Source organism: Triturus cristatus, chromosome 12 (assembly GCF_964204655.1).
Source record: "Triturus cristatus chromosome 12, aTriCri1.1, whole genome shotgun sequence".
Classification (NCBI taxonomy): Eukaryota; Metazoa; Chordata; class Amphibia; order Caudata; family Salamandridae; genus Triturus; species Triturus cristatus.
Genome location: NC_140595.1, coordinates 309,667,115 through 309,693,068, shown reverse-complemented (window position 1 = coordinate 309,693,068; position 25,954 = coordinate 309,667,115). Strand labels below are relative to the sequence as shown.

General features: G+C 45.3%; 1 protein-coding gene across 2 annotated transcripts in view; it reads left to right on the top strand.

The window, feature by feature from the left end:
* Window positions 1-11,420, top strand: part of ARL2BP (ARF like GTPase 2 binding protein) — a 411,377-nt gene extending 399,957 nt beyond the window's left edge. For both annotated transcript variants that reach the window (XM_085638000.1, XM_085637999.1), the window contains exons 6-7: window positions 3,953-4,049; window positions 8,115-11,420. In XM_085638000.1, the coding sequence (XP_085494126.1) occupies window positions 3,953-4,049; window positions 8,115-8,213 (196 nt within the window). In that variant the 3' untranslated portion in view covers window positions 8,214-11,420. The remainder of the gene's footprint in view (window positions 1-3,952; window positions 4,050-8,114) is intronic.
* Window positions 11,421-25,954: the final 14,534 nt, after the last annotated feature.

The following is a 25,954-nucleotide window of genomic DNA, read 5'->3' as shown; positions in this document are numbered from 1 at the left end:
AGTAACGGTGAGCCCTCTTTACCATCTCTCCTTCCTTTATTAGCTACATTTGCACATTTTATTGTTGTTTATTGTATTGGATGCAATATGCAAAAATATTTTTGATATGTGTGTTTTGGTTTAGGGATACCGTTTTTATCACACTATATGTTCCCTTGTTCCAGGTCTTGGGTAACAAAAAATGTGCATTTATTTACTGCTCGTTATTCTGATTCAGGCATGTGAATCTATGAAAGCTCCAATACTGGAATAAGAAAACAAGTTACTTACCTGTAACTGTAGTTCTCCAGTATTGGAGCTTTCATAGATTCACATGCAACCCACCCTCCTCCCTTGAGAGGCTCACCTCGGATTTAGCACAAAGAGTGTTATTGCACAAGTGCACGAAAATCTGAGGGGCAGAAGGTTCTCTCAGGAGTGTTCTAGAGGGTGAGAGGCTCTGATTGGTTCAGAGACCAGTTTAGTCCTTTTTAGGTCGAGGACTATCCGGTCTGCCGAAGGCAGAACCGGAAGTCGGAGATTTAATGTTTTTGAGAGTGGCTCCTTAGCCCGCCTCTCTTTTTGCCTCTCCTCCATTGGCTGGCTTCCTAAACGGAGGCCAGCCATTGGAGGAGAGAGCCGTCCCTCCAAATAGGCTCCGTCTTTTCCAGATTCGGGGGCGTGTTCCTTGCTGTTCTTTCCACTTTCTAGCCACGCCCTTTCTCAGGCGTGTTTTTCTCTCCTCCAGCCAATGGCAAGAGGAGAGAAAAAGAAACACGCCCCTGAATCTGAAAACGCCACTGCATTTCTCCGAGGCATTTCTGCTTCGCCTCGGAGAAAGGCAGTGGTGTGCTTGTCCTCTCCCCCTGCCCCTCGGTTTGAAGGTGCTAATGAAGCCGTGCGGTGTTGTCACGCAATGAGCTTGTCACTCCTACGAGAATGTTTTCGAAGTGCTCTCAAACGTGTGGCGTCTGGTCGGAAGTGCATCACGTCATGATGATTTCCATTGAACTTTGCCCTTCCTCCTCTTTTTTTCCAAGGCGCGCGCTGTCTGTGACCCAAGTTACTAGGGAAAGTACTAATGTAGACATCAGGTTCCAAAGAGATGGCCACGCTTTCATGTAGCTACGCACTCAGGTCCCGATATATAACATTGAATAAAGCTTCAGAGACAAGTTTATGTGTGTACTCTGATCATACATTACGTCATTCCATGGATTACGACACTGCTGCTCGAGAGGCCCTGCCCGCTGTTGCTTAGTAACGAGTGAGCATGGCAGGCGATAGCAGAGGTGCACGCGCCGTACTCATGGACAGTGCGTGGCCCCTCTGCAATAGACTGAAGGGAGAGGAAGGTACGCAAATGCAGTCATGTTTATTTTCGTGGGTTTCAGTGTTTTGCCAGGCGAAGAGGTGGAGTTAATTTAAGCTCGTAGCCCAACAGGTAAACACCGTTCGTGCTTAAAGGTGGCAACTTGCGAGATAATAAGTAGGTTACTTTTCGCGCATGCGGCTATTCATTTTTTATTTAACTAATTATATGGTTGTTAAAAATGTGTAATCTTTTTTTCCCGCTTGTTAACCCAAGAACCTACTCTTTAGCCAAATTCCGGAAACGGGCCATTCTATGTGCATTAATGCATGTACAGCGCAGTGAGACTGGGTTCCTGTCAGATATCTTCCGAATCCGACATAGTTAGTATTGTTCGGGTCAGTGGTTCACACAACACTTAGTTTTTTCGGAAAATTGTACCCCTCCCCTCCTTCCCGATGATCTTCATCTCTGCTTTCATCTACCTTTTGCAAAGTGTTCTAGACACCCATCTGGGCGTGCTTCATGCAACCCCTGACGTAGCAAAGCGATAACGAATATTTTGTAGTACCAGAAAACTTGTGACGGAGAGCTATGAGTGAGATGTAAAATTGAACCCATTATTATAAACCATCACACATGCAGGAATATTGCCTCTCTAGTTATAGTTACATGCATAGAGCATTTAAAAAGTTTTTTTTTTATTTCCTAATAACTTTGACCACTGTTGGCAAATTTTAACCAGACTTTTCACAAAAAAGTATCTGACTGAATGATTTTTTATGTCTTCTCTTTCTTTCCTTTTGTTCCCCCCCCACACACCTTCCTTCCCTTTTAACTATCTCCCGCCCTCCCTTTCTTGCATTTTATCCCCTGGCTGGCGTCCCTTTCTTACCGTTTATCCCTTGACCGCCCTCCCTTCCTTCCGTAATTGTGTGTACCCAGACCTACCAGCCTTTTATGGATAGCAATACATATTTTATTGAAGTGTGTGTATTTTTGGTCCAAATGCGGTCACTTTCGCGTGCTGTGCTTGTTTACATTTCTGTTGCTTTGCTCCCACCCCCACCCACTGTCTGTGTTCACAAAGCTCCCACCCCCCCTCCCGTTGGATGGAAGCTGCAGGCTAGTTGGGGGCTAAATGAGTGATTGTTGCACACGCGGGGGCAGGGGATCGTCTGCCGAGCTTGGAGCAGAAAGGCTGAGGCATTTGTAAAAGGCATTTCAATGTGATACATGTGCTTCGGTAAGGTAGATGGTTTAAGAGTGTGGTTATGGCATCGGGGGTGGGGCGAGTTGCACTCGAGTTCATTAAAGTATATTATATTGGAATCGATGAGCCACACACACTCTCTCTATCTCACTACCTCACTCTTTCTATCTCACTAACTCACTTTCACTCTCTCTTTCACTACCTCTCTCTCTATCTCACTACATCACAACATCACTCTATGCTTATATATCACTACCTCACAACATCCCTCTCCCTCACTACCTTACTCTTTCACTACCTCACTCTCTCTATCTCACTACCTCACTCTCTAGCTACCTCACTCTCTATCTCACTACCTCACTCTCTATCTACCTCTCTCTCTCTCACTCTCTATTTCAATACCTCACTCTCTCTCTCTCTCTATCTCACTACCTCACTCTCTCTCTGCTAATGCAATAGGTATCACATATGCAACAAAAAAGCTAATGCCAATAGAAATGACAATGCCATTTATTTAGGGATACAAAAATAATAAAAAAATAAGGAGCAATACCAATAGCTCTACCTATAATATTTCCAAGACCATTGCATTGTAAATGCTTGTTTATATAACAAAGGTTATGGGTTGCAAAAGGAAAATGAGCCTAGGCCCTTTTTCAGTTTGCTATACTACTAAGCAATGCTTTTTTTATGTACCGGAGACTCCCGTCTCGACGACGGGGAATGATTCAGGCATGTGAATCTATGAAAGCTCCAATACTGGAGAACTACAGTTACAGGTAAGTAACTTGTTTTCTTCCTTACCCCACCTGACAACTATAAAACTTGCCCATAACCCTTAACTAGTGCTATTCCCCACTCAACCTAGGTGGTCCTTGTTACTGTCTTGAAATTCCACTTCTGAGTTCCTTGGAATTTCAGAATATTTAAGAATGTAACTATAGGAAGGTCAGCAATGTTGAAGAAGATTTTTTAAGACCTAAGAGTTCACCTTTGACCTCTTCTGGGAGTTCTCTTCTCCCCATGGTATGTAGGTCCTACTTTTATGCCAGGAGAATGCTCTTACTTTCTTGAAGTGATGCAACTATAATCACATTATTATAGAGTCTTTGTTCAGGGAGAAGACATGAAGTCTGACAGCAGTGTAGAAGTAATGTTAACCCCTGATATTACTCTTGACATCAGTTATGTATCTTGTAGTTCTAGTCATGAAGCTATGCACATTTTTCATCCAGAGAATCTATCCAATAAGAATATCAATCTGCTGTAGTATGTTGTAATATGTCATATGTAAAAATTGTACTTTGGGAATGCTTTACTTACTGAGTGCCTTAAAATAATGTATACATGTGCCTTGTTCAGAGTACATGGATTAAGGATTTTCCATGTTTTAGTGGATATGTTTGTCGGAGAGCATTTTAATGAGACTTTTTAAAATTCTTTTACAGGTTACATAAAGATGAGATAGCCGGGGATATATTTGACATGCTTCTCACTTTTACTGACTTTTTGGCATTCAAAGAAATGTTTATTGACTACAGAGCAGTAAGTATTTCTCTATTTATTCAGAATTGGGAATAGTCATATGCTCTTCGACACTGATAACATTGTGACCATAGTTTTAAAAAACAAACTTGATGGATTGGGGCAAAATATTCCATTGCATTAGTGTATCTTCAATCAGTGCTTGAAAAGGATGGAGACAAGTGCAGGTAGTAACTATCCCGGAGGATTCAGGTCCTAATTAGATGTACAGGAGCAATCCCAATTAATGGTAATACATTGTTATTGTGAATTGTGGGTACTTTAAGGTATGCCAGGACTTTTGCATAATAATACCAGTCTAGAGTTTCAAGGCCACAAAAGGCCTCTGTGCGCAGGCATTGTATGACTGTGTCTTCTATTTGAAGCTCATAGCCACCCTTGGCACGCTGCCTGATTTTGTGTCACAGATTGGGACTCAGGGTGAACTTCAAGAAATCCACCTTCACACCAACCCAAAGGAAACACTACCTCGGTGCGACTATAGACTCCGCAGTAGGAAAAGTGTTTCCTTCAGAGGAGAGACGGTTATCCCTTATCCACAAAGGCAAGCAGATTATCACCAACAATCTGTCTACAGCACGACAGATATCGTCTCTGCTAGGGGCCATGGCATCTTGCATATTCCTGGTGCCCAATGCCAGATTGAGGATGCGTCCTCTCCAACAAGATTTGGAGGACAAATGGGACCAAAGGAATTCACTGTGGGAGGAAATAGTCTGTCTTTCCTCAGTGGCCAGGCAGTCAATCAAGTGGTGGTTGAAGCCACTCAATCTACGGGTGGGACTTCCTTATCATCAAGAACCCACATCTCAGACGCTGATCACCGACGCATCCCTGCAGGGTTGGGGTGCGCATCTGGGATCCCTACAGACCCAAGGACTGTGGTCCCGCAGCGAACGGTTGTACCACATCAACATGCTAGAACTCAGGGCAGTCCACCTAGCCCTCAAAGCGTTCCTACCCGCAATCATGACGAGTCCCATTCTAGTACAAACGGACAATACCAGCACAATGTACTACCTGAACAAACAGGGGGGTACTCGATCCAGGACGCTCTTGCTGGAGGCTCAGTCCCTGTGGCACTGGAGCCTAGCAAGGAACATTTCGATAAAGGCGGTGCACCTGCCAGGAGAGCTCAACGTCAAAGCGGACTTGCTCAGTCGTCATTTTCAAGATCCAGACGGCTGGGTACTCAACGACGAGGTGCTAGAGGACATCTTCAAGGAGTGGGGACGTCCGCAAATAGATCTCTTCGCAGACGAAAACAACGCGAAATGCCGAGGCTTCGCCTCAAGATACCATCGGCCAGGATCCATAGGGAATGCCCTTTTGATCGATTGGTCAGTGACATTTGTGTACGCCTTTCCGCCTCTGCCACTGATCCCCAAAGTGGTGACCAAACTGCAACACTCGTCTGCCAAGATGATCCTCATAGCACCGGACTGGCCGAGGCAGTGGTGGTACACGGATCTCCTCCACATGTCTATCCGACCTCACAAGCGTCTGCCGTGCAGACCGGACTTGTGAACCAAGATGCAGGGGAAGATTTACCATCCCAGTCTTCCCTCGCTGAGCTTAACAGCATGGCTCCTGAAGTCCTCCAGTATGGGCATTTAAACCTTCCCCAGGAGTGTATGACCATACTGAAGGAAGCTAGGAGGCCTTCTACAAGACACTCTTATTTCTGTAAGTGGAAGAGGTTTTATGTATGGTGTATTCAACATCAGTATAACCCTACAAAATGTCAAGAGGAAGTGATTTTGCCTTATCTTCTTCACTTAGCTAGGGTGGGGTTGAAATTTTCATCCATTAAAGTTCACCTAGCGGCCATTACAGCATATAGGCGCTCCCCATCGCAGCAGTGATTCTTTAAGCTGCAGGTGGTGAAGGATTTTTTGCAGGGGCTCAAAAAGGTTTACCCCCCAGTAAGGCCTCCCTCGCCTTCTTGGGAGCTGAACTTGGTTCTTTCAAAGCTTATGAGTTCACCTTTCGAGCCCATACATAAAGCTACTTTACAGCACCTTACGTGGAAAACAGCTTTTTTAATAGCTATCACTTCAGCACGTAGGGTGAGTGAAATACAGGCCCTCTGTTCTAAAGAACTTTACACGATTTTTCACCTGAATAGGGTAGTGATGAGAACTCACCCATCTTTTTTACCAAAGGTGGTGTCAGATTTTCATGTTAATCAGACTATCTCCTTACCAACCTTTTTTCCCAACCTCTCCTCGCCAGCTGAGAGGGCGTTGCACTCTTTAGATGTTAAGCGGGTTCTAAAGTTCTACCTAGATAGGACTAAGGCTGTCAGGAAATCAGACCAATTGTTTGTCAACTATGGTGCTGTCCGCACAGGTTTTGCTGCATCTAAGCGTTCCATTGCTAGGTGGATTGTGTCAGGCATTAAATTGGCTTACCAACTGGCGCAGAAGCCACTGGTCGCTCGACCTAAAGCGCATTCCACAAGAGGAAAAGCGGCTACTGCTGTTTTTCTCAATAATGTCCCACTCTCCGAGATCTGCAAAGCAGCCACTTGGAGATCCGTCCATACATTTACGAGGCATTATTGTCTGGACTCGGACACCAGAGCAGACACTCAAGTAGGACAAGCCTCCTTGAGGAATCTGTTCAATAACTGAATTTGTCAATGGTTTTACTCCATGTATAGTGCAGTTCTCATTTGCCTGCAGGTGGAAGGTGGGCTTGCTATTCTATTCAGTGCTTATGACTATTGATGAGGATCCCCTGGAAGAGAAGGATAAGTTACTTACCTTTAATCCTAGTTCTCCTCCAGGGGTATCCTCATCAAAGTCATAAGCAACCCACCCGCCTCCCCAGGCAATTATGAGGAGTGGATTATTTAACATGGAGGAAGTATATCTTTGTGTTTAGGACTACGGTCCCCCAAAGAACAACTGACCCAACTGTCACCCCTGAGGCATGATGGGATATTGGAGTCAGGGCTGCCTTAAAGGCACGGTGCCCGTTTTTACCTGTACAAGGCTTTTCAGTCTCTATGGTATTGTATTGCAATGCAGCCTGCAGGCTAACAATGTTTTGTGGATCTGTGTTTCGCACAGTGTTCTCTTTTTTCTTTATCATGAGTTTTTTACCTCATTTAAAAAAAAAAATTAAAAAAAGAGATTTAGGTGTATTATTATACCTATGGTGCATTATTGGATATTTGTGTCTACATTGTCTAGCCTTCTATGGGGGCTGCATTTGCTTGGGAAAAAATTATATATATTTATACATATACAGAGCTGTATATATATGTTCTTCATATATAATTTTATTATTTCCGGGGTCCCCGCACATGGGCAGGAATATTCAGTGCTTATGACTTTGATGAGGATACCCCTGGAAGAGAACTAGGATTACAGGTAAGTAACTTATCCTTCTACACTATGCTGAAAGGGGAGCAAAATCACCAAAGATAGAAATGTTGCAGCCTCAGGCAGGGAAACCCCACACAGCTGTTCACGGACTCTTGCTAACACTGTTCTTGCCTTCATCATAAAATCAGAGTGCAGAAAGCACATTTTGGCGCTACAAATCACGATCCTTACGTTTGAGGCATTTGGGGGCAATTAGGCCGCTGTTCGTACCTGAGGAGCTTTTAGGAGCGTTGTCACTTTGCTGTGCGGCATCCTGACAGAAGTGGCCCTCTAAGCTGGAAGGGGCTTCATGACCGTCATCTTTTGATATTGACACTGTTGTGACGCCCATTTCTATGTTTGACTCGTGCCATTGCAAGTAGTGTTGGGTAAGCCAGGCTTTCCCGAGATTGCTGCCACTACTCCCCCGCAACAAGCAAGTTACCGTTTTTCGCGCCGCTCACATTTAAAAAGCAGTGGCGTGAAATGGTCTCTAGCGTGAAGTTTGTGCGCACTTCAAACGAGACACTGTGTGCTTGGGGTATTATAGGTACACGTGCATGTCGCATCTTTCAGGGAACAATGATTGTAATATATGAATTGTACTAATAAAATAATGACCAACATAAATGCAGATGAAAATTAAGAAGTGATAGTGCTACCTTTTATCTTTTTTTCTACTTTTTCATAGGAAAAAGAAGGCAGGAGTGTGGATTTAAGCAGCGGTTTAGTTGTAACATCCTTATGCAAGTCTTCATCTTCCCCTCCTCAGAACTTTTTAAAAAATTAATTCACTGGACATTTTTGATTGACCTCCGAAATTTCCATGGGACCATGTCTTGAATGCTGAGAAGACATCAACAGAGGTTTTCAGGAAAAGATGATGTGAAAGGACTGATGTACTAAACAGCTTCCATCTATTACATGTTGTGTTTGATGGCAAATATGGCAAACAAAACATCATTTTAAATCGGAATTGTTTTTGCCTACTAACTGTGTACAAGGTAGTAACAATTGCTTGTCTTGGATTTTGGTTAGAATAATTATCTGCCTGTTAAGCTGCAGAACACTGCATAATACAAAAAGTGTGCCAGATGTATGTGGTGAGGATGCGTATGTGCGTATGTCAAACTTGAGAACAATGGAAATGTTATGGTTTCTTGTGGTGAAACATTTTGCATTTCTGTTGTTTTAAAACGTTATCATGACTGTATTAACAGCTTCTCTTACACAAATTTGCAACTACAGGTATTTTTTCAGAAAATATTGAGGAATGAGCCTGGGTTAATTTGACTCATTCAGACTTGCCTGTTGCTGCTTAAGAATATATTTATTGATTTGAAAAGTATTACAATGTAAAATATTTTCTTATGTGCATTCTCAATTTTAAGACAACTAAAATACCCTGAGGAGTATTCATTGTGGCATGTTTCTGCTGGTGACTTTTCTCATACTATTGTTTGATTAAATATAAAGTAGTAGTTTAACAGTTCAGGCGTACCTAATGTACAAACATGTGCCTTCTCCCACTACTGGTAGCTTCGCCATCTTCATTATTTCCTAACAGTTAAATTAATGATTGATCTTGGATGTCAATGTGTTTTCCAAAATAAAATAGGAACCCATTCAAGGCCCTATCCTCAGTAATTTATGTCTAAAACACTTTTTTATTAATGCCATGAGTTTTATCTTAAGCCTGACTAAAGAACTGCCATGTGTTGTGTGGTCAGATTGATTCTTGTTGCTATGGCTTAGATATGTTCAGATTTCTGTCTGGTCGTAATATGAGTGGGCAATTTATTTGTGGACCTTGCATGAGAGTGTTTTGGTCTATGGTACTGGAAACACAACTGTAATGTAGTTTTCATTAAGGGTTATATCCCCTTGCTGGCTTTGGATTTTCCAGGCATTTTATTATTCAGACTTGTCCTTCAGTCGTACAGAAACAGCTCACACTTCTGAAATGAGAGTTCCATTATGGGCACATAGATCTTGTACTGAAAAGGTTTCAAGCCCTGAAAAGGACTTAATATTTAGTCAAGGAACAACACTACTTTATGGATTTTTGGACCCAATGTAAAGTGACACTTTGCCAAAGAAAATGGTCTATCTTTGATGGCTGCAGGGACAATCTAGTTCCTCTCAGTTTGTGGCCCGATAGATACTTGGCATGTACTCTCATCTGTAGCCAGCGTATTTCCAGTGAGGTGGGTAAACAGGGATAATATTTGATTGTGGGAATAGACCAGTTTAATATGGGATATTGTTTGGGGTTTAACACAAAATCAAAAGATGGTTTCTGATATGGGCAGGGGTTGGCAACCCTTTGGAGTTTTTTCATCAATGGAAACGTTTTGCAAATAGTGCGTATTTATCAGTACTGCTGACCACTTTTTGCATTTCTATATATCAGCAGGTAGAGCATGCTCTCTTTAGGTATATGTTGCAAACCGTTTAGAAGAGAGTCTGGAACTCACAGAATGTTGATCTTTCCAGCATATCTATGATATCTGTTCATTTACTTGTCATTTAACACACAGGCTTTATCTAGTTCATCCCATAATACTGTTATTGACATTATTCCCCCCCTGTGTAGTTCCCATCCATGGTTAATATAATTTGCTATATCACTACTTGTGCTTTGGGGTTGCTACAATGCAACTTGATGGAACAACCAGACAGTGGCCTGTCAATTGGTTTAAACTGACGTGCAAGAAAAGCAAATTGATTGCCCCTATACCAGTTTCCCTGAACCTGTGTCCTGTGCGCTGCTTCTTAACTGCCATTGCTTTTAAAAATGCATCCCATTTGAGACCGCTACAGTGAATTCCCCATACCTGAAACTACATGTTTCATACTACCTTCAGTGTCCGAACCCATGCTCTAAAAATCTCTTCTCATACATAACTCTTTTCTTACTTGTTGAGTGAGGAAGAGAAAGGTATGCTTTCATTCAAGAGCACATTGCAGGTGAATATAGATAACGCAAGCATGATCATTTACCTGAAAAGCTGGTAGTCCATGAGATTACTTTGGGGGGTGGGGGGGGGCAGCACTAATAACAAGTATTACTTACAGTTGGCTGATTCCTTTTAAGATATCTAAAAACGTATATTCAGCATTACAGAAAAGTTAGAACGAAAATAAATTATTACACTTTTGTGAAATATTCGATATATTTTGTTTAATTATGTTTCTCCAGTTTTGTGAAACAAAGGCAAAAGAAGTTAGTTTTAAAAACAAAATTCAACATTTATATATATTTTTTTTGCCAAGCAGATTCTAAGATTTGTGTCAACCTCAGAAAATGCAGTTCAATGGGTTACATCATTCTAAATGTAAAGAACTAGAAGGCATATGTAAATTGTGGCAAATTAGATACGTCTGGAATTGAAATAACTGGGTTTGCCTCGATATCAGTCCTGTCATGTGTCTACCTCATATGAAATAGGATGGCTTATGATGGAGTGGAGGAAGGACTACTTTATCAGCCATTTCATTGAAAAGAATGTTTGGGTACTGCATGACTGTTTTGGTATGTATCAAGTCATGGCCATAATATAGGCCAGACTCTAAACTGATTTTAATGGTCCTTTTTAACAGAGAAGACTTTAAAAGGTTGTTTTTAAACTTTCCAGTTATAAATGCCTATTTCATGTGTGTGTGATCTACTGAATTGTATTTGAAAAATATTCACCACATCTACAGTTGTTGCTCCTTTACGTACTAAATCAGTTTCCCTTTCTAATTTGAGAAACATTGTTTGTTGAACATTCAATAGTAAATTGTTACCTATAAAAAATTGAACATTTGTGCTCCCATTTTATGTCAGTGGTTACCTTTTATTAGAATAGCTCTTTCTGAAATGAAAGCATGAATGATAAATGGTTGATTGTATTATCTTTTAATAGACAGAATCCCTGGTTATGAAATAAAACTGTACTACAAAATTATAAGGCAATAATTGTTTTTAAACTAAAAGTTTACATTAATGACTAAATGGTATACTGTTCTTACTTTTAATTATAATTACTTGTTAATATGTTCAGTCCAAGATCTTATCCTCAACCCAGTACAAAAGGGGCAAAGAATGTAAAGGAAACAGAAAAAAGAAATCCTCAAATTAAGAGCAATCTACTATCATACAGCATGCCACTTTTTCAGGGAAGTTTACCTACAGTTCCTTTCATGATGCAGGTGGAAGCTGATTTACACAGTGATTTTGATGTTGTGAGTGTAACAAACCAAACTATTTTGTCAAATGTTTTCCTGTGTAACTGTTGTATTAATTATCACTTCAGTGTAACATTTTGTTGGTGAAAAGGAAGGTGAACATTTCTTTTAAATTTATTGTTGCCATTTTATATTGCATGACTATATCCCAAAAGGTGTTGAAATTTGATTCAGAGAAGAATGTTACAAGCTGTATTAGATTAAAAAACAACAAGCAAAACATCCAGAAATCATAAGTTGGAGAGATCACAGGTGAAAACAGAGTGAACCAGATCAAAGGTGGGTATGGATAAATATAGAACTGATTAAAATTAACTTTTTCCTGTGGTAGCACAACTGTCACAAATGTCAATCAGCGCTTGAGTACAGATTACCAAAAGAAGATGCTAGATTAATGTAGAAAGAAAATTAAGGTTTTGAGGAAGATATCCAAACATTTATACGTGTTATAATGCAAAAACATTGTAACATGATGAGAAGGGGACTAATGGGTCTGCTGTAACAAGCATAGCCACTGTATGGATGGCTCCCGTCATAGGTGCAAGATACATTTTTGTTGTTAGATGAGAATTTCCATTGTCCAGCTTGGAAAGTACTGCAGTGACTAAGACAGTTTGAAGTCTGGTTCAGGGATATAGAATTGTATCCTAAATTGAGCATTTCTGGTTATATGTTCTGAAGTTTGTTTGCCGTGAGGAAAATGTCTTAATCAAGGAATCGTGGAGTGTATCAACGATTTCACAGCTGTTTTGCTTTGAGGTACTAAGAAAAAAATAGTTCAATTTTAACAGAGTTGAGATTCAGCTGTTGTGTCAACCACCATGAAAGACTTAATATAAAGTATTCTGAGTTAGAAGAAAAATGTTTACAGGGAACAAATCTTTTAAGTACTGCTCAGTGTCATCAGCATAGAAATGGGAATAAATATCTGAATTGCTGATAAGTGTGACTAGGAGGTCATACTAAAGCTAGGATACAGCTGTGCAGTATCCTGGAGGAGGGAACTTAGCCAATCATAACAAGTACAATTTGGTAACGCTCATTCAAGACTGAGTAGAGAGGAGATGAACCAGGAACATACTATCCCAGCTATAATCCAAGCACTGTCTTAGTGTTTCCAGTATGCTCTTCAGAGCTCTTCTATGTACCAAATGCCATGGATGCATCCATGTTAAGTATGCATGAGTCAGGGCGGTGGACCTCGGAACCAGGGAACCGGGTTCGAGTCTTGGTAGGGACGCTCAACATTCTGTGATTCTGGGCAAAATACTTTGTCTCCCCGTGCCTAACAAAAATGAGTGTGTCCGTCTGTAACATAACTGGTGCTCATGTAAAGCACTCTGATACCTCCGGGTCTAGTTAGCGCTGTATAAAACTCAACAACAAAAAAATCTAGAAAGGAATGGGCATTGTCCACTATTTTCAGCTTGCCTGCTTTGTTGCTGCAGTTTCATCTAATACCTGGTTGGACGTCACCTAAGAGATTATGGCAGATTCTGCATATGGATACATCAACATGTGTCATTGAAAATATTGATAACCACCACCTTCTTCAGGACAGCACTAATGATTCAGTCTCCCCCACGTTTCAAAAACACATCAGGGAAAAAAGCCAAATTACTGCTTCAAATCCTTCCTCAAGCATCAAGTCATTGAGTAAAATAATCTTCTGATGGATACATCTGCCTGTGGATTCCTCGCCTTTTGAATTAGCCCTGCGCCAGCATTCCACGGAAACCTTGTTCTTAGCTCTCCCGCGTCTACGAGGACGTCACAATAGCACGACTCCGATCGCGACTCCGTATGACATCATCGGATCCATAAGACAACCTCGTCGGCGTGCTGGCGTCAATTCCCTTTTTTCCACGCCGTCGATGCATAATGGTTTTTTCTAGGTCTCTCCATTTCTTTGTAGACTACTTTGTTGCATTTATCCAGAAATTGTTTCTTCGATCATGGCTACTCGGAAGAAGCCTGGCTTTAAACCCTGTAGGGAATGTAGGGGCCATATGTTGATTACAGACCCCCACGAAGACTGCCTTTGGTGTTTGTCATTTGACCACGACGTGGAAGAGTGTTCCTTGTGCCGTCAGATGAATCCAAAGGCACTAAAGGAAAGGCAGGCTGAGTTGTTCATGGCCCGAGCGAAGAAGGAGAAGATGGGTCGGAAAAGAACCAAGTCGAGGCCGAAGTCGCCGACTCCGCGCACCTCAAGGTCGTCTAAGAAGCATTAGAAAAAGAGACGACACGGGTGCAAGCATCGTTCCTCGAAGGAGAAGTCGTCAAAGTCTGTGTACCTGGTCCGACTTTGCCATAGGAAGGATGATGTTTCTCCTTTGTCGCAAGTGTCTCCTGTGCTCTCCGATGCCGAGGGACTCTCTGACGCCCAAAGGAGAGTCGCCTGCACCTATGGACGCTCCGATCCCGGATCCGGCGCTGCAAGCAGAGCCTGTTCCACGACCGCGATCTTCCTCAGGTCAGGCAGTACCGTATCCACCTTTTCCGACTCCAGGGGCGGGTCCGTCGAATTTCCTTAATGCGATGTAACCCACCCTGTGCATCAGCTGGCCCTGTGGGTCTACTTTAATTTAATTTGGGTGTCCCTCAACATTATACCCCGGCTCCATTCATGCCCTTCATGCCAATGACTGTCTTGGCCTCTTCTGACGCAGAGGTTCTCGCCGCCGATGCCTTCTCAGGAGTAAAGGATGGACTTTTCTCTGGCGCCTTCGGGCTCAGTTCCGGCACCTTCTTGACTTCGGTCGGCGCCGCTGCCCACTTCGGAAGGTCCTCTGTCGACGACAGCTCAGAGGTCTCCGGCGCCACGTTTGGCTCTGCCGGCGCAGACTTAAAAAACTCGATCTAGAAGAGAGGCCCAGAGACTCCTGGAAGAAAACAAATATCAGGAGTAGCATGAGCAGGCTGAGGAGGGGGACATTTTAGACACCATGGATGACTTTGCAGGACTGCAGGAAGCCAGTGGGCTTGAAACCTCGCCAGAGTGGGGGCTCTCATCCCCAAAGGCTCATCCCTCTCAAGATGTGGCCTCTTATCATTTGTTCATTAGAAAGGCTGCTGACCTCCTGGACTTACAGTTACCAACAGCCAAGGTCAAATCTAATATCTTGACAGAGGTGCTGCAATCTCCTTCTTCTGCAGTAGAGCCTTTGCTCCCTTTCAACAAGGCTCTGATGGATCCTATTTTGGATGTATGGCAGAAGCCAATGTCTGCCCCTGCTGTTTCAAGGTCAGTGGCAAGGCGCTATAAGGTGGCGCCAGGAGACACAGCATTTTTATCATCGCACCCCTCACCTGAGGGCCTTGTGGTACAAGTGTCTTGTTCTTCAAAACAGTCTGCTGGTTCTTTTCCTTCTACTCTGGGGGATAGGGACTCCAACAAGTTTGAGCAATCCGCAAAGAAGGTGTTCTCGTCGGCCAGCATGTCCATGAAATCGACCAATGCCACGTGTTTGATGAGGCGTTACATCCATGCTTTTATGGATTCGGCCTAGGAGGTGATTCCGAAATTGCCTGGGAATGTTTAGGGTCACTTCGCCGATTTACTATCGGATATGCTGGCTGCAGCCTGCCAGGACATCCAGTCCGGCCTTGATACACCTGACTCCATTGCCAGGTTGATGGGCACTTCGGTGTTGGCTAGGAGACATGCCTGGTTGAGACGATCAGGAGTCTCTCCGGATGTCCAGGCCTCTTTGTTTGACCTTCCCTTTGACGGGTCAAGGCTCTTTGGAACCAAGGCTGATTCTGCCTTACAGCGGTTTAAGGATAGCAGGGCTACTTCTAGGTCCTTAGGCTTGCAGTCACAGTCTGGAGGCTTTGGTGTCCGGAAGTTCAGGGGCTTTGGAAAGGCAGCTCCTTTTCGTAGCCGGAAGCAACAGAACCCTCTGTATCGGTCATACAGAGGTAAAGCAAGAGGTCGTCTGCAAGGGGCTGCTCGCCAACAGGTCTCCTCCTCCTCCCCTGTCCCAACCACCGGTTCTGTGGGGAAGCAGCTCTAGATCCCCCATCTTAGAGCATGTTGGTCCTGTGGGAGGTCGGGTGTCCCATTTTCTAAAAAATTGAAAATCTGTTATATCAGATGGTTGGGTTTTGAATCTTGTAGAAAATGGGTACGCCCTTCCCTTCCGGGAGTTTGCCCCTCCTCGCCAGGGTTGGTGTTCGGAGGACCATCCGATGCTTTGGCAACAGGAGGTCCAATCTCTGTCACAAAAGGGCGCAGTTGAGATTGTTCCGGGGCAGGAAAGGGGTCAGGGATGCTACTCCTGGTATTTTCAAATTCCCAAGAAGGACGGTCGTTTGCGGCCGATCCTAGACCTCAGGATCTTGAATATTTACCTCAAACAGGAGAAGTTCAAGAAATTGACCCTAGGTCAGGTTCTTCTGGCGCTGCAGCAGGAAGACTGGATGGTGTTGATTGATTTACTGGATGCGTATTTTCACTTTCCCATCCTGAAGTCGCATCAGAAGTATCTCCGTTTTACGGTGGGGGTCTCAACACTACCAGTTTGCGGTCCTGAAGGTCTTACGCCTGCTTGGTCTGTTCGCTTCCTGCATACTGTTGGTCAACCATGCACGTTGGCACATGAGGGCTCTCCAGTGGTGCCTCTGAAGGCAATGGTTTTAACACAATGGAGATCTCAGGGAGGTGATCAGAATCTCCAGGGACACTGCAGCGGATTTGTTATGGTGGTGTGTTGCAGGCAACCTGTCTCAAGGGAAGCCGTTTCAACCTCTTTCTCCGGTGGCCACATTGATAACGGATGCCTCCACTCTAGGGTGGGGTGCTCATCTGGGACATCTGGAGATCAAGGGCCTTTGGTCTCAAGAGGAAAGATTGCTTATCATCAATCTTCTGGAATTGCGGGCTATACTTTTGACTCTCAAGGCCTTTCTTCCCTCCCTTCGCGGTCAGTCGGTTCAGGTCTTGACGGACAACACTACCGCGATGTGGTACATCAGCAAACTAAGAGGAGTAGCATTGTATCGTCTCTGCGGCTCTGGTCCTGAGCCCAGGACCACCAGATTTGCGTAAATGCAAATAATCCGTCCAGGTTGCTGAATGTGCGTGCGGACAGTCACAGTGGGCAATACTCGGCTGATCACGAGTGGCGTCTTCATCCAGAGATGGTTCACCACATTTTCAGGATGTGGGTGTTTCCTCGGTTGGACCTGTTTGCCACCTACTAGAGCGTGCAGTGCTCGTTCTGTACTGCAAGATTTTTTTATGTAGGTAGGCGGACACCCTCCTCCGCGAGCGGGACTGAATGGGGATTCCATTCAAAAGGTGAGGATTCCACAGGCAGATATATCCATCAGAAGAAAAAGTTACTTACCTTTGGTAATGCTTTTTCTGGTGGATACAGTATCTGCCTGTGGTTTCCTCACTGACCCACCCCCCTCCCCATTGTCTTCCTTTCTATACCGAAAATAATTTTGAGTTTAACTTGACTGGTATTTCTTTGTCTTTGAAATGATATGTAGCTTGTTGCTATGAAATGTCTGGTATTTTCAGTCTCTTTTCTTTGTTGAAAGATATACTGTGTATATTGGTGCCTATATTGTATACTGTGTGTATTTGAGAAATGTTGTCGGTTCACCCATTTGCCTTGAAGGCACGGAAAAAATGGGTGGAACTGACGTCAGCATACCAACGAGGGCTTCTTATGGCTCTGATGATGGCATACGGAGTCGCGAGCGGAGTCGTGCTATTGTGACATCCTCGTCGACGTGGGAGACCTAAGGAAACAATTTCAGTGGAATGCTGGCGCAGGGGTAATTCGAAAGGTGAGGAAACCCAGGCAGGAAAAGCGTTACTGAAGGTAAGTAACTTCTTCTTGTACAATAGGACACATGATGTGCATCCATCTCAGCCACTGCGATTGTATAATTACAACGGCAAGAGATTCTCCATTATGCCCTCTGGCTTATTCACGAAATAAGGTATTACATGAGATATTTCTTCCTCTTCTCAAAATTCAACACGTTGGCCTTTATATACAGATATAATGCTCAGGATTTGAGAAGTCCAAAACTTCATTGACTAGCAGGCTTTTCACTACCTCAGAATCATATAGAGCGTACCTGGAGCCTCCTAGAATGTGCCATATACTGGCAAGTCTTACATGAGGAATTGTTTAAATCATGGATGCCTGTTGCTATTGAAAGCAGATCGGCAGAAGTGACATAGGCACACTGTGGTGTCTTAACTATTCTCCCTTGTCTTTCATGGGTTATGGGCTGTTGAATATAGTTTAATTATTTATGATCATGTTTTTAATCAACCTTTAGGGTATATTTTGCACATACTGATAAAAGATGGTATATGTATTTGTGCAACGTTCAGCATTGTTATATTAAAGCTATGTGTATTTTTTTACAATCTCATGTGGTACTCATTTGTGGTGAATAAGGCGTCTGGAATAGAGCTTGGTTTGTGATTAGTCTGAGTGTGAGTGATTTTAGAATTGGTTTTGCGTGTTTTTCCTGAGGGGAACTTTCTGCATTTTACTGTCCATTAATTGTGGCCTGTCAAATCGAGTGGTACAGGCAAGTGTATCATCGATGGTTCGACCACAGTGTTAGAACATGAAACTTGATCATTGGACAGGGTCTTCCTCAGGACAGCATGTGGAGAGACCCTACTCTGCAGTTTAAAGTTGTTTCAGTCTTGGGCTATAGACACCCCTGGTTTTTCTGCAAGGCTCCTAGAGGTGGCCAGATCCTTGGTTGAGGAGGTGCATCGCTTGCTTCCTCAGCGCTCACCTCGACAACTTAGTAAAATTCAGTCAAATCAGAGAGATTGCCTGTATTTTCTTTACGACCGTGGTGCCCTTCCTGCATAATTTAAAAGCAGTCGCGGACTGCTTGAAAACATCAATGTTGTGCATGCGATCATTCTAATCACGAAGAAATCACCTACGGATTGATCTACTTATTCTGTGCTGAAGGACCCATATCAATTACCTTACATTCTACTACTCTTCTTTGGGAAGTAGGGGCTGTCGCATCTTACATGGCTCACTGCTCGCTACTAGCCCTTGCCAACAACACTACAGCATAACCACCTGAAGCAACATCAAGAATGAGCCCCACTGTGATCCTAAAAAAGGCACTCAGCACTTACAGTTTTTAGCACGCTTTGAAACTACCGCCATATTGGGGAATGCAGGTCGCTAGAGTCTGTTGTGTGGTCATAACAGAATTGTTATACAACTCTAGAGTCAGGAGAAAAGAGATGAGCGAGAACAGTTACAGAGTTATATGGTCTCTAACCTGCCTCCATGTCAGCTCTATATTCATCATTATGGGAAGGTGAAAAATGGGAGTCACAGCTGAACACAAATGTAAGTGCCTCTCTCACCTTGCACAACACATCAGCTGGTGATAACTGCCAAAATGAGTCTATAGCTGCTCCAGTTCACTCAGGACCCCTGGCTTGGGGCAGGCTCATAGCTGCAGCCCACAGCTACAAGTGTGGCTTGCTCTCCCCAATTTCACAGAGCACAGCAGCAGCATCCCTGAACGGCGATGGAGGTGGGAACACCAAAACAGACCACAGGCTCCTGCAAAGAGTATAATTAAGAGCTGAAGAGCCATTAGACAGAGTACGCTGTATCCTGATTGGTAACAGGCGTGAGCATGTGTCACGTCCTTCCCTTTCGTGTTGTTTAAACTCATCAACCTGCTGTGAAATCATATGGACTGAGAATGCCATTTACCGATCACGTCTTTATTTTTAGAAACCATGATAAAATCAAATCTTACTACTTTTATGACATATTTTTCGGACACTGTCAGGCCTGCTCAAGCTGTGGAGTCCTTCATATATTTATTGTCAAACCAAAGATGGGTCAAGGCACACAAGTCCTGCACTCGTCAACACGAAGTAATCAAAGTAGAGATGAACTATATAGTGTTGCAATTAACCAGAGACATATCCCCCTACATCTCCATAAAGGAATTACTTCCCAAGACTCCTACATTTGTTCATTGAGAAGATAGTGCCTTGTTTTTTCTTATCTACATGCTATGCACTACAAACTTTGCTATATATTTAACTTATTTGTAAGCTGAGTGCTGAACCACCTTGTGGGATGTCCTTCATATATTTATGTGGTTCCGTTCACAGATCTCTGCTAAGACCTCGAGTTAGCTGGTCTAAATGATCTCCACTGTGGTTCAACCTTTCCTGCGCTTCTGTCAATAGGTGTTTACATGAAACAATGGCTAGGAAACCATATAGCAAGAAAAGAGGTCTTAGAATGTCGAAAGCATCACAAGGCTACCTTGAATAAGAATAAAAAGGAAGACCAAGCTTTCCATTGGGAATGGCTCACCATGGTATCTGCTGATCGTAATCCCGGAAGTTTTTGGCAGACGGTTATCTATATGAGCACTTGTATCCAGCACAAACAGTGAGTATCTCAATTTCAGTTGATCTATAGCTGTAACAACATCTTTATCTGTGTTCTTGATATTTCATATCGCCCCATCACTGATTATTAATTTGATTTTGGCATTGGGGAAATCTCTTTGGCCATTCATGAGAGCTCATCTGGCAAAGCCCCACGACCTGATGCTGTTGCTGTTATTTGTATATCTAGGCCCAGCTGTTAACAAATATTTGTTGATAATTTTTGCACTACTAATTTACCGTGTCTTGATCGACATTTATTATAGTCTCCATTTTTTAAAAAGTTTACAGATTGAAACCACACTGTTATAGTCCCATTTCACTTGTTGGTTCTTTTGTTAGGATATTAGGGAAAGCGAATTTGGGAATGGGCTAACTCAAAGAATACTCTATGTATCTGTCAATATGATTATAAAGAGCACATTGGAAATGTAGAGCAATGCCTTCATCTAAATTTATTAATTGGCAAATACACCATAGCCAAGCATTGGTAGTTATATTTAGCATTGATGGCCCTATTGAGTGCGTTTGAGCGGGTCAGTCTCTATGCTGTGGCACCTTTTATTAGAAATGGGTCTAGATCTTGCGCTAGTCACTCTCTCTTGCTAATTTGCACATTGATTTTAAAGTAAAGGTGAGATTTAGTCCTAATGGGGAATTGAGTATATCAAGGTTGCATACTGGCTCCTCCTTTATTTTAAACATAAATAATGTTAACTTCTTTTGCTGAAGCATTGTACTGATGTCTCCATGATCAAAGAAACTCCCATCCCAGTGTTGCTATATTCAGACAATGCGGTGTTATTGGCCCGTACCCCTAGGGCATTGAGGAAGCTGATAGTATCTTTTACTGCCTTTATGTAAAGTATAGATCTGAGCACCAAGTTTGCCAAATCACAGATTATGTCTTGCGGCTCTGTCAGTTTCAATCTGTGTACACTTTCTACAAACAAAAATACTTTAGCTAAGGAACATGATTTCCCATACATTGCCAGACATTTCTTCATTTTGTGGACGCCCTACAAAAATTACCCTCTAAGATTGTGGCTAAATCAATCACACTCACGTTAGACATTTACAAAAGTCAATATCTGAAAGAAACACGTTAGTTAGATTCCTCACCTTAGAATATCCCCAGGCGTCAGGCTGGATCCGGAAAGATTTTTCGTCAGCAATACCCCTTGCGCGTCGCTAGGCGTCGTCTGCGGCTCCGCGTCCGTCGTCGGCGTCGTGCGCCGGAATGACGTCGTCGGAGTACTTAGACGCCGCCCTCGCGCGCTGACTTCAGTTCTTCTTTTTTCCGCGCCAGACAGCGCCAATCCGGGAAGAGCTTACCCCTTAGTAAATTTTTGACTAAACTTTTTGACTCTTTTTGGTCTTTTGTCGACTCGACTCTGGTGCCGGTAGGATGCCTGGATTTAATGCCTGTGACGCCTGTCATCGCCTGATGTGGGTGACGGATCACCATCGCCTGTGCCTTTACTGCCTGGGCGGCCGACCACGGCGCGGAGTCGTGCCCCGACTGTCAGGCCCTGACCTCGAAGGCTAGGCGGGAGCGGTCCCGTAAGCTTCTCGAGCTTCGGCACTCGGCTCCGGTCCAGCTCACGGTCCCGGTCCAGGAGGAGGTCCAAGGACCGGTCGCGGAGCCGCAGTCATCATCATCGCTCATCGGGCTCGAAGTCTTCGGGTAAGTCGAAGCGATCCAAGAAGTCCAAGAGGCGACACCGCTCTTCGGACTCCCCTCGCCGGTCGCGTGACTTGGCCGAGGGTCAGGGTGGTACCACCCCCGCGGCTCCGCCGGAGCCGCGTCCGTCTCCATACCCACCGGTCCCTGGGACTGACGCGACTCCGGCGGAGGTCAGTGCCTTCCTCTCGGCCATGAGGGGCCTGGCTCCACCGTCAACGCCTGCCGGCGCACCTTTGGCCCCGCGGGCTCGACTAGGCGACATCGCGTGCCGGTGGCTCCGGCCCCGGCGCCGTCAACGACTTCGTCCCGACGCCGCAGGTCCCCGAGAGATCCAGCCCTAGATCTCTGTCGCCGCCGGTCGACCTCACGACACCTCCTCCGCCGGCATCGGTTCCACCTCCGGCGCCGTCATCGGACGACGCCGTTCCCCGGTTTAGCCCCTGTCCGGACCCGACGCCGGCACGGCGTCGCCCGGCGCCGCAACCAACGCCGATGGACGAACGTTTCATCTACCGTCCGGCTCCGATCGTTCCTCCTGTTTATCAGGAATCGGATGACGGGGGCGACTGGGAGGGGTCTGAGGACCCTATGGCCCTCCAGGGTCAACTTTCACAGGACTGGGCAGACGAACTGGGGGATGTCAGTGGTCTGGACACTTCGCCGGACGCTGGCTTCATCTCTCCTCCGACTGTGGCTTCGGAGGAAGGTGCAGCTTTTTCCGGGGTGCTGCGCAAGGCGGCCGAAGCCCTGGGGCTCGAGTTGCCTGCTGTGGCCGTGAGGACTAATATCCTCACAGAGGTGCTTCAACCGTCAGCAAGCTCCACAGAGCCTCTGCTGCAGTTCAATGAGGCCCTCGTCGACGTTCTGCAGGGCACTTGGTCCAAGCCCTCCACAGTTCCTCCTGTGGATCGGAACGTGGCCCGGCGCCACCTGCCCTGCTCCGGGCGACCCCAGTTTCCTGTCCCAACACCCCACCCCCGAGAGCCTGGTTATCCAGGCCTCCACTTCCCAATCCTCCTTCCCGTCCGCTCCTCCGGATCGGGAATCCAAGAGGCTGGAACAGTTCAGCAAGAAACTGTTCTCTTCTCTGAGTTTGGGCCTGCGGTCTTTGAACACCGCTTGCCTCTTGGACCGTTTCTCCCACTCTCTGTAGGAAACGGTGGAGGATGTGCTGCCACTGTGTCCGGTGGAGGCCCGGACACGTCTCTCCCAGGCACTTGCTGACGGGCGAGATGCAGCGCGACATGCCATACGGTGTGGACTTCACACCACGGAAACGCTAGGTAGGGCGATTTCCACCACAGTGGCGCTCCGGCGCCACACCTGGCTGAGGTCCACGTCTTTTTCGGGGGATGTCCAGAGTACCCTCATGGATATGCCCTTTGATGGCGCTCGCCTTTTTGTTGAGAAGGCGGATAGTGCGCTGGCTCGTTTTAAGGACTCCCGGGCTTTGGCCACGTCCTTGGGTCTCTCGGCCGCACACTTCCACCTTTCGCCCCATTCGTGGCAAAGGAAGGGGCGCCGCCTCACGTCCGCCTAGCCACCGGCCGCAGAACCAACCTGCACGCAGTCGCGGACGTGGTTTCCGCCGTGGCGGTTCTAGAGGACAACGTGCCGGTAAGTCCACATCCACCTGTACTGCTCGATTTTCCCGGCCTTATTGTGTTGACGGGTGATTGGTGTGACTTCAGTCTCTTACCATCCAAGTCTAAGGGTTAGAGTAGTGAATGGAGCCTATTTACTAGGCACTTTGACTTAATCCTGTGCTCTTCCCCATAGATCAGGGCTTGCATACATAGCCTAGGGGATAGATTCGTTAGTATGAGGGATCACCTGTCCTGTAGTGAGGGTATTTCATGGAGCCGTGCTGAATTCAGGTCTGGTAGGCCTCAAACGGGAGAGACTCCATCTATCTTTCTGCTCCGGCAGCTTGGGATGCTTCTAGGTCAAGTGTAATGTTTTAGTTATGAGGTGTTATTCGCTTGGAGAGAACCGGTTCAGGCCGGCCCTTATCGAAGGATTGTATTTTTCTTCATGCCGAAGACACTACATCAGGCCGGCCGGCTGGGAACGTGTCCTTGGTACGGGGAGGTACAAGAATTTGGTGGGCGGCAGGTTACAGGCCGGAATTTTCCATGAGGAAATGCACCTCTATATTAGTGAAAGTCCGTGGCAGATACTTGGCACTTGCTTCAGTCCGTAGGCGGCATCTAGCCGTTAGCAGTAAAGCTACTACTTATTCCAGGGAAGACAGATGACAAACTTGAAGGCGGAGAAAAACCGAGAGACAGATACTCTTCTAGCAGAATAGCCAGAGAGAAGAGAGTAGCCGATGAGGAAGAGGTCCCAGTGACTCGGAGAAGGGTGAAGGGAGTAGATCCGTGACTGCGGAGGTGTAACTTCCAGGCGAGCCGAGGCACAGACGAAAAGGGAACCTAGATGACCATTGAGTGCAGGCTACACACGACTAAGGTGATGTCGACCCCTTTCTTATTAGAGTGTACAACCTAATCTTCCACTTTTCTTTGCAGGTTATATGTTATATTGTAATGTTATGTGGTTGCGTATGTAATGAGTAATAAAGTACCCAGTTTGTAGTGAATCAACATGTGCTGTGTGTTCTTGTATAAGAGGGTAGCCTATTCTTCTAGTCAGCTGTGACTTGACATGAACAGAAGTTAACCCTGATCAGGTAAGTGGTAACTGAATAAGGGAGAGAGGAGCCCCTCGAACCAGAGAACAGGCCGTGCTCGAACTGGCAGTTCTTGTGTGATCTTATAAATAGTGAGACTGATTCCCTTGTTGTATGATATGGTGATCATAGGATGAACTTGTGCTAAGGCTGCCGTCTGGGTAGGAAGTCCTGGGTCCGTCTGGGATCGCGAGGCTGAGGCTGCCGTCTGGGTAGGAAGTCCTGGGTCCGTCTGGGATCGCGAGGCTGAGGCTGCCGTCTGGGTAGGAAGTCCTGGGTCCGTCTGGGATCGCGAGGCTGAGGCTGCCGTCTGGGTAGGAAGTCCTGGGTCCGTCTGGGATCGCGAGGCTGAGGCTGCCGTCTGGGTAGGAAGTCCTGGGTCCGTCTGGGATCGCGAGGCTGAGGCTGCCGTCTGGGTAGGAAGTCCTGGGTCCGTCTGGGATCGCGAGGCTGAGGCTGCCGTCTAGGTAGGAAGCCCTGGACCCGTATGGGATCGCGAGGCCGCCGATTATAAGAGGTCTTAGTATATATATATATATATATATGAGTAGGAATTCCCTGTCCTTAGGTGGTATATACATGTGGTTACTTATTGTGAATAGGCCCTAGGGAGGGGGTAACGTTCTGGCTGGGTTAGAGAGGCTCTGCTGAGCGGGTTCTATCTGATCCGAAGACCCAAGCAGAACATTTGGCGTCACGAACCGTTTTCGAAACCTGTGTGCGTTGTGTTGTATCGTGTTTGCTTTCGGCGCGTGCGTGGTTTTGTTTGTATATTATTTGTGGTATACTTGTGTGTCTAGCTTTTCTTCTTCTTTCTTTTCTTTCTTTTCTTCTTTCTTTTCCAAGATGTTTTCTAGAAAGTCAAAATCTACTTTTAAGTTGCCCGTTGATGTTCCCGGATGGGATTCAACGCCTTATGAAGCCTTAGCCCGTGAGTGGGCTGATTCTACTGGTTTGAGTGAGAATTGGAATTCTTCTTTGGAGCTGGCGGAGCCGGCTAATGTGATTACTTGTTTACAGAAGGCACCCGTATCGAAGGGTGAGGAGATTCCCATTTTGGGGCGCAGAGGTTGGATTGTTCTGTCTGCGTACCGGATTCTACATGAGAGGTTGTTGAAGTTACAGATACCTCTTAAGGATGTGGAAGCGCACTTTGTTGAGATTCAGAATTCTCATACTCTGTTGCGGTGTCAAAATAAGTTGCTTGCTGACAAACTTGAGATTTACCAAACTATTGCCGAGAGGGCGGCTGTGCGAATTGCTCGTTATAAATACAAGAATCGGCGTGGTCGGGTTTCGACGCGAAAGGTGCGTCTGGTCGTGGCGAAAGCCGGACTAGATTGGAATCCTGATGAATGAGATGGTAATATCTGGAAGTCGAGTGATTCTTGTTCCTCGGGTGAGGAGTTTGCCAAGCGCGAGTCCTCTCGCTCCTGCAATGATTGTACGTCTGCTTCTCGCACCTCTGATGGTGCACCCCGTGAT